The 8,328-nt window shown below is 57.1% G+C and overlaps 1 protein-coding gene across 1 annotated transcript; it reads right to left on the bottom strand.

The window, feature by feature from the left end:
• On the bottom strand, positions 1–7,756 carry LOC138112774 (uncharacterized). The gene is made up of 5 exons (XM_069020371.1): positions 7,675–7,756; positions 5,096–5,188; positions 3,591–3,768; positions 830–1,003; positions 1–210 (listed from the first exon to the last, which is right to left on the bottom strand). Exons 1-5 carry the CDS (start codon positions 7,692–7,694, stop codon positions 1–3), a joined length of 675 nt encoding a protein of 224 aa, XP_068876472.1. The 5' UTR covers positions 7,695–7,756.
• Between the last annotated feature and the right edge of the window lie 572 nt (positions 7,757–8,328).

The following is an 8,328-nucleotide window of genomic DNA, read 5'->3' as shown; positions in this document are numbered from 1 at the left end:
TTAATGTGTGTTCGCAGCCCGGCTGATCCCCACAGCCATGGAAATATTAGGTTGACGGATGTGGTCTGTCGCCAGTGCTCCCTCAACGGGTCTGCCTGTCAGCTCGCCGATGATGACATTAACACGGGAAGAAAGTGATGACAAATGCCCGTTATCAGGGAACGAGGCCTGTGACAAATCGCACGGCGCCTCGCGAGCAGCCCCATTACGCTGTAATAAAAAAAGATGGATGGCTCAGCGCACCGGGGCCCCGCGCTAATGCGATTTCGCCTGGTCTCTCCGGGTTCTAATTAAGGCAGAAAACGGAGAATGAACAGGAGTCCCTGGTGCCCGGCTCCCACCTAGTCCCCCCCCTCAAACGCCCCACGGTGCTGGGCACTCTCCCTCAGGGACCATGTCCCCCAGCTGTCCTGGTGCCCCAGAGCCTTGGGAGAGGGCTTTGGTGGGGATGCAGATGGACAAGGAGCGCAGATGTCTGAGGGGTATGCAGTAGGGGTGGGGCTGGGGGATCCCTCAGCCTGTGCCTGCCCATCTTGCCTCTGCCAGGTGGGCTCAAGGTTCCTCCATCCAGGGCGAAGGGAGGAGGGGGGACACGGCCGCCGTCAAATCCGTCACTCGGAGACAAATGTCACCTCCACCATCTGCTGCAGCATGCGAAGTGGCGGGGGGAGCGCTGCGCGGCGGGGAGGGGACGGGTGGGACAGTGTCACCCTGGGAAAAGGCTCAGCCGCTGTGGAGCAGGACACCAATACTGACCACCGGGTCGCGTGGGGACAGAGAGGGGTGGCCATTGGCCATTGGGCTGAATAGGGGTCCACGGGATGCTCACAGGAAGCAGCGACTTGCTTTGGGACAGGAGTGGGAGAAGGCAGCTGTGTGGGGGGTCAGTCCCCTCCTGGAGTTCCGTGTGTCCATCCCCACTGAGCACACCGATGGCTGTGCCCTTGGTGACAAGGACATGACCACAGCTGCCAGTGAGGTGGGAGCTGGGCCCCTCCAACACCTGCTGGGGGAAAGGAGGAGTCAGCCCCTGCCACGGGTACACAGTGGGGATAAACACCCCACACCCCGATGGGGCACCCAGACTGCGCAGGCAGGCACTTTCCCTGCTGTCCCCACACCTCCCCACTGCCACCCGGCTGCCTGCACATCCCTTGCCCCCTCCCAGCTCCCCAGCAAGGAGGTAGGTCAGGTGTCCCTCTCCACCTCTGCCCACATCCCCAGCCTCCTTGGGTGTTTACACAGGCAGAAAGAGACGTGCAAGTGACAACTCACGCCCCGTCCTCTCCCCGCAGATCTGAAGAGCACTCACAGATGTGAGTCAGACTTGTGGGGTGTCTCAGTGGGCTATGGAGACACCCAACAGTGCCTCTAGTCCAGCTCCTGAGAGAGGAGCAATGGCACTGCCACCAGGGCCCTTCTGTATGGCCGGATCTATCCCTGATTGCACCGTGCGGATGTGCTGAGGGGCCACACCAATGGAGTTTTTCCATCTTTTCTATATGCAGGGAAAGTCAGGGTGACCTCCAGCCCTCACCAGACCTGATGAGGGTGGTGCCAAGGGGATGCAGCCCCACACACACTCTACACCCCACAGGACAGCACAGAGCAGCATTTCCTCCTGCAGGTTCTGGTCAGACCCAGCATGTATTTACCTCATGCCAGGCAGTCTGCAGGCTCAGGTTCTCCATTTCTTTGGCTTTGTGGCATACATCTTAATAATTCCAGGCAGGACACAGCAAGGCATGGGGAGCAAGTGGCACAGGGACCTGCCAGGGAATGTCACTGTCCTTGGATGATGGAGAAGGAGGCTTGGACACAGGCTACTCCCTTCCTGGGAACCACACTGGGCTGCTCTGAGCCTGCCTTTGAAAGTACTTTTCCTTTTCAGTGCAGAGCTGGGTTTCTTCAGGAAGGATTCCTGAATTATTCCTGTCATGCCCTGGGGGATTTATTGGTCATTTCAGGAAGTTTTTAAGGCTCACACTTATTTACAGCTCCCCATGCTCCTTTCACCTGCCCAGGCCTTCAAACTTGAAATACTGCTGGAGCAAATCTGATCCCAAATGGCAACCATTGTCAGTGGGAGCATCCCAGCTCTGTTGTAAAAGCTGCTAATCTGAAGCCAGACTCATGTCATCTGTTGCTCATCAACTTTTGAATCCCAGACCTAATTTTAGACCTATTCAGAGTGAGAGCTGAGCCAAGTCTTGCAACAGATTCTTCTGGATGAAACTCAACCTCTGGTGCTGCCTAGCAGCCTAGATTAAACCTGCTCTCCTGAATCCAGCAGAAAAATAAGTGCAGAGGCCGTGGAAATGATTTTAAACAAATCACCTTTGCTGAGAGCCAGCTGGGAATGCACCAAGTTCCTGTTTTTGCAGCAGGTTCAACCAGGGGCTTGCTTCCCCAGCTGGGATGAGCTCTGGATGCTGCACCTGGACTTGTCAGTGGCCAGTGCTCAAGGGTGATGCTTAAGCACTGGCCTCAAGCTGCTGCTGCCTGAACCCAGCTTAGCCCTAAGAAGGACCCTAAAAAAGATAAATCACCCCCATAATATTGCAAAAAACAACCTGCAGTGGGGTTATGTGGAGGATTTGACAAATTTGTTGGGGAGGGGTTTCTTAGAAGGATGGGAGCCCTCACTGCAGCCTTGCAAAGTTAATAATACTCTGTGGCTGAGAAATGGGAGCAGAAATGTGTTACCAGTTGGAAAGCACAAGTGTCAGTCTGGACACCAGCACACCCCTCAGTTTGTGACCAGCAGCAGGAGCCTGGCAGGACTGAGACAGATCCATTGCACCTGTGGGATGGCCAGGCAGTGCCAGGAGAGGCTCTCAGAGCCCTGCCTGCCCAGCCAGGGGGTTGGCAGCCTGCACACCCCAGCCCTTGGCTGTGCTGTTCACCAAAAATGAGCCCTTCCCAGCCCAGGCAGGCAAGCAGATATAGCTTATCCCTGGGAAAGTCCTAATGCCTTACTCAGATATGTTTTGCTGTTCTGCCCCTTCCCAAGCAGAGAGCAAAGGCATGGTGCCAGCAAAAATGTTCTCCCTTACTGCTGGACACGGGGGAGCCCAGTGTGTGGCCAGGAGTGGCCTGGGTGTCTTTTTGCACCCCCAAGGGCTCCCCTCAACCCACTCAGACCACCTAAGCTGGCAGGCCTGGCTGGCATCATCCTCAGATGGGGAACTGCTGCTTGGTGGGTACATGAACATCCAGGTTTACAGCCATGCTGAGGTCCCACCTCAGCAGCTGGTGCAGGCAGGGATTGGGGTGGCAGCTGGTATAGCTGTCCCCAGAGCTCTGCTCCCATAGCCTGGCTGCATGCTGGACTGGTCATCCGCTCAGCAGTTATGGGGCTTATTGCCAAAACACACAGAGAGTGTGCTGAGATGGGGCTGAGTGACACAGGGCCCATGTGCACTGGGGGTCTGGGACCTGAAGGTGAACCTGTCCCGAGAGGACAGGAGGGGTGAACCCCCCACAGGAGATTTCTGCACCCTAAGGCTCGTGGATCAAACAGAAGGTGAGAGCAAGCGACCAAAGGGGACATTTCAGGCCACCTACAGTGGCACTGCCCTCTGCTGTACCTGTGTCAGGTTCTCCTGGTTCCTCACCCTGAGTCCTGGGCAGGAGGTGAGCTCAGACTCCTGGTGCTCTCCCTGGTTCTGCTGTTGATGTTCATGAAACCACCAGTCCATGCGTGCCTCGATTTCCCCCCAACAAGGAGCCACCTCTCCAGGCGTGATACCACTGACCCAGAACATCCTGTGGTTAAAACAGAAGCAGAGCATGGTCAGAAAGAGAGCTCAGGAGCAGGGGACAGGGTGGAGGGGATATGCTGGGAGCCGCACCTGCTCCACCCCTGCTGTTCACCACTCTGGGCAGCTGTGCCATTCGAACTGGGATCCTCAGCACCCCCTGTTCTGCATCCCCGCTCCCTGACCCACACCAGCCACTTCACTTTTGCTGTAGCTCCACTGACCTGCCATTAGTTACAATGCCTGAGCCCCAGCAGCAGGTCAGCACAGGCTGGCCCAGACATAAATCAGCTCCCTATGGGCAAGGAGACTTGGGGACCGCAGTGACAAGTGCCCACCATGTGCTGCAGGGCCCCCCTCCCCCTTGGTCCTGGGATGCTTCCCAGAGATGGAGGCTTTACCCCCATCACATCCAACCAGGCTCCCTGGGGACCTTGCTGTCCCACCAGCAGGCCCTCAGGTGATGGGATTTATTGGTCACAGAGAGAGGACAAGGGACTTCTCAGAGAGAAGCTACATGGTTCCCCAGAATGAAACAGCGGGCTGAGACCCTAAAAGCCCAGATAGGAGGTGTCCACCACAGAGCTGGGCACCCACAGGGGTGATGTGTCTGAGGGGTGACACCACGGGGCTGAGAGGACAGTCAGCTGCCCTGCTGGGGGAGGATCTGGGTGAAGAGGGGTCTCTCTCCCGCCATGGCGCTCTCTGAGCTGCCCAGCCCAGTCCAGTCCAGCCCAGTCCAGCCCAGTCCAGCCCAGTCCAGCCCAGTCCAGCCTCCTGCTCCCTGCCCGTGCTGCCATACCCGGTCCTCCAGCTCCCTCTGCTGCCGGCGAGGACGGCGGCTGCCCGAGCCGGCCGGAGCAGCATCTTAGCTGCCCTGTGTCCCCAGCAAGGTCTTCAACCACGGACGACAGGGCACCTGCACCAGCATCTCCCAGATGCCCCCCGGTCCCCTCAGCTGGAGAAGGGGGGGCGGGCAGAGGATGCTCCCAGCACGCTGCGGGAGACGTGGGACACCCAGCCCCAAGCAGCCCCCGGTGCAGGTGGGCAGCCTTGCCAGGACCAGTGGGGGTGGCTGTAGGCCCTGGAGACCCCATGGAGGGATGGACTGCGGCAAGATCTCAGCCTCAGCACTAGGCACCACGCCGAGACTGAACGTCCAAAGTGCAGGCATTTACAAACTGGTCCTTTCAGCTTAGGCGATTTCTTTTCTCTGGGTAGACATGTGCGTTCATGCCATGCACACTGCAAGTATCAGGAGCTGCTGAGCAGCTAGTCTGTTTCTTTTTAAAACTTGACAGAAGCAGGTAAATTATCCCCAAGTAACAATTTACCATGAGAGGAGAAATGTCGGTGCTGCTGCTGCCACCGAAGCTGGAGCTCCTGCCTCCCATTCCCCACGGTGACGGGGAGCCTGAGTTATGGCCCTGTTGGAGAGACAGCGGGTTTGTAAATGCCTCTGTTTGTGCTGTTTTCCAGCCCAACCAGAGCCCATTGATCACCGGGACAGGAGTGAAGCCAGCGAAGAGAAGCAGGAGCTGGAATGGTGGAGACGCAGCCAGAGCCGTGCCAGGAGCTGAACACATGCAAGGATGCTCAGATCTGGCCCTCTGCATTCTTTTGCCTCTGTGAGATCCCTGGTCTAAGGACACAGACTGCTTCTTTCACCCCTTGAACAAGCTCATTTGCTTGGCCAGCAGCTGCAAAAAGATTTAAATCAGGAGTCCATGGCACTATGGGAAAAGGCCCCTGTGCCAGTGTGGTGCAAGCACAGAGTCTCATGGCACATATATTTGGTGTGAAAAAGGGCTGGTTTGTGGGTGAGGAGTGAGCCTTTGCTTGGCCACATCACACAGCCAATAAATGCTACCAAGGATGCTCAGGAACTGGGATGTTATTTGCACCCAGAGAAAAACAGACCCTACCCAAAGGAAAAACAGCCTCAGGAAATGCAAGGAGGGAAACTGAGGCACAGAGTGCCCATGTGGTGTGCAAAGACATCCTGGGATTCAGCCTGGGCCTCAGTACAGAGGAATCCTTTTACAACCTCAAGCACTTGCTGTAGCACAGCCAGTGCTGAGATTTAACCTGAGCTGCTCTGAGTGAACTTCCCCCAGGCAGGTGAAGGAGGAGCCCTGTGCCCAGGGTCTGACATGGACCTGAGCGTCCTGGGCACCCACAGCCCCCACGCTGCAGCAGCCCTGCAGCACCTTCCCTGCAGTGAGTGAACCATGGGACAGGGCAGGCATGGGGGTCATGTTGGAGACAGCTGCCCCCAAAACACGTTCCCCAGAAGGGGCTGACGTGACACCGACACAGCCAGGCACAAGAGAGCTGCTGTGATTCAGGCACATGGTTGCTGCCCCATGGCAAAGGCACTCACTGGCTCCCTGAGCCCTGCACAGAGTTGGGCTGCTTCGCACAGATGTTAGGGATGGCCAAGGGGTTGGGTAGAATCAGGACACTCTGCTCATGAGATCCTACCAGGCAGGCTGCTTCCTATAGCCCAGACAGGGAAACTGAGGCAGGGAGGGCTGCTGGGATTCAGGGAGCACAGGAAGGTGGCAGCAGGCTTATCCCAGCTGCACCATCACTGCTGAGCCACAGGGAAATTCACTTGTCTACCAAGCATGAAGTCCCTGTGCAGACCACTCCCATGGGACTGGGGTCACAATCCCTTCACCATATGGGGGTGATGATCCTGAGAGGGCACCGACTCCTGGCTTTGCTCCTGCAGACACAGGCTCAGGCTCATGCAGACCAGGCAGGGTTCTCACTCTGCACCCACTGGCCTGAGGATGCCCCACAGTGTGCTCTGCCCTCCAGGCCTTCTCCAACCAGGCTCCCTCAGCTACACCCCGGCAGCCCTTCCCTCATGCTCTGCACCACACCGACGTCACCCCGGCCATTAATAGCACTTGGTTAATTAATTTGATGGGAACAGCAGGGACCACACTTTGCATTTAGTGAACTTCCGAGAACTTCCAACCTCATCTTCATAATTGGCCTCATAAATTCGAGGAAAGAGAGAAATCAGCAAAGCCAGAGAAGCGCGGGAGGCAGGAGAGGCCCTGCACGCGGGAGGGCGGGCGAGTGCGTGAGAAGTGACTCTATTTGGTGTCCTTATTTAATTTTATTGCACAGATCCATCTTCGCCCGCCCCCTCCCTGCCTAGCCCTCTCTCTCCCGCTCTCCCTGCTGAGTTCACCTAATCATGATAAATTCATATTCATTTCCCTGCCTGCTCCGACGGGGGGAGCAGCAGCTCCCCTACATTCGCACAGCCATGCTGCCATTAGCAAATATTTACTCATGAATACAAAGTGCCAGAGTTAGAGGCCAAACTACCCTCCCTGCCCCCCTTTTTCCCCAGCCCCCTCCCACCCCTGCACCAGGATGAGCAGGACAGCTAAGGATGGGTGTCCTTCCCACAGGGTAGGGAGCAGGGTGGGAAGAGCTGCCTAATGCCCAGAGCTTTTCCTTCTTCCAGAGTTTTTCTTCCTTTTCAATAAGGGAGGCAGAGAGATGCTCGTTGGGGGACAGGAATTGCCTGACACCCTAATCTGGACTCACCTTCAGGGTGCAGGGATGGCAGGATGGCAGGCTGGGAGCAAGGGATGCTACGGCAGAAGCTGAGGGCCTGTCCCAGCTCCATGACTTTCCACTCGGTCTCTAAGTGCTGCTGCATTTTGTTTTATTTTTAATTTTCAGGATGATCAGACCCACAGTCAGGGAGAGCAGGAGGGGGTGTGCTGGGGAGGGGGGAATAGCTGAAGCCCCTTCCTGGGAAGCAGAAACCAGGCTAGACCTTGCTAGAGATGCTTAAAACCGTGTTTGCTCTCCCTGACTGCACCCATCCTGGGGATTTAGCACCCACCTCTTCCCACAAACCCAGGTGCCCCATCCCTTGTACCTTCTTCCCAAGGGTGACATCCCGTGGTTTAGAAGAGGCAGGAGGTGTGCTGTGACAAGGGGGTGGTCAGGCCCTGCCCTGCTGCAAGGGCAGCGATTAGAGGTGTAAAGAGGAGCAGGTGTGGGGCAGCTCTGTCCCCTCTGCCCAGGGCAGGGCTGAATCACAGCGGGCAACACAGCCCAGCCCCTCACGTTTCTCCCCTTGCACCAGGATGAGGGAGAAGTGGGAGCCTGCAGCATCCAGAAATGCCACCCCCAGCTGCTCCGGACAAGCTCCATGTCGTGCTCCGTCACCTCCTGCCCCTTTCAACCCCCACAGCTACACCGAGGGGAAATGGGCTTTATCCATCTGTAGCCCACCTGGCTGCAGTTAGCCACAGGAGGGCCCTCTGCCCCCTCCAAAGAGCCTGGGCAGGGATTTGTGGGGTGGGAGGGGACGAACAGACATCCAGCTCACTCCCTCACAGAGCGGGGGACTGGTGGGATTTCTGCCCCAATGGCCTCCACATGACACGAATGTACTAGGGCCACCCTCCCTGACATTTCCCAAGGGACTGGGCACAAAGTCTTGCTCCTGAGGAGCCCTGACCCCACACATCCCCATGTCCAGCCTCTCCCTAAATAAAAGCAGGACAAACAGCAGGGTCAGGTACTG

This window comes from Aphelocoma coerulescens, chromosome 6, assembly GCF_041296385.1.
Source record: "Aphelocoma coerulescens isolate FSJ_1873_10779 chromosome 6, UR_Acoe_1.0, whole genome shotgun sequence".
Lineage (NCBI taxonomy): Eukaryota > Metazoa > Chordata > Aves > Passeriformes > Corvidae > Aphelocoma > Aphelocoma coerulescens.
Note: the sequence above shows the minus strand (reverse complement) of the source record. Positions and strands in the feature narration are given on the sequence as shown.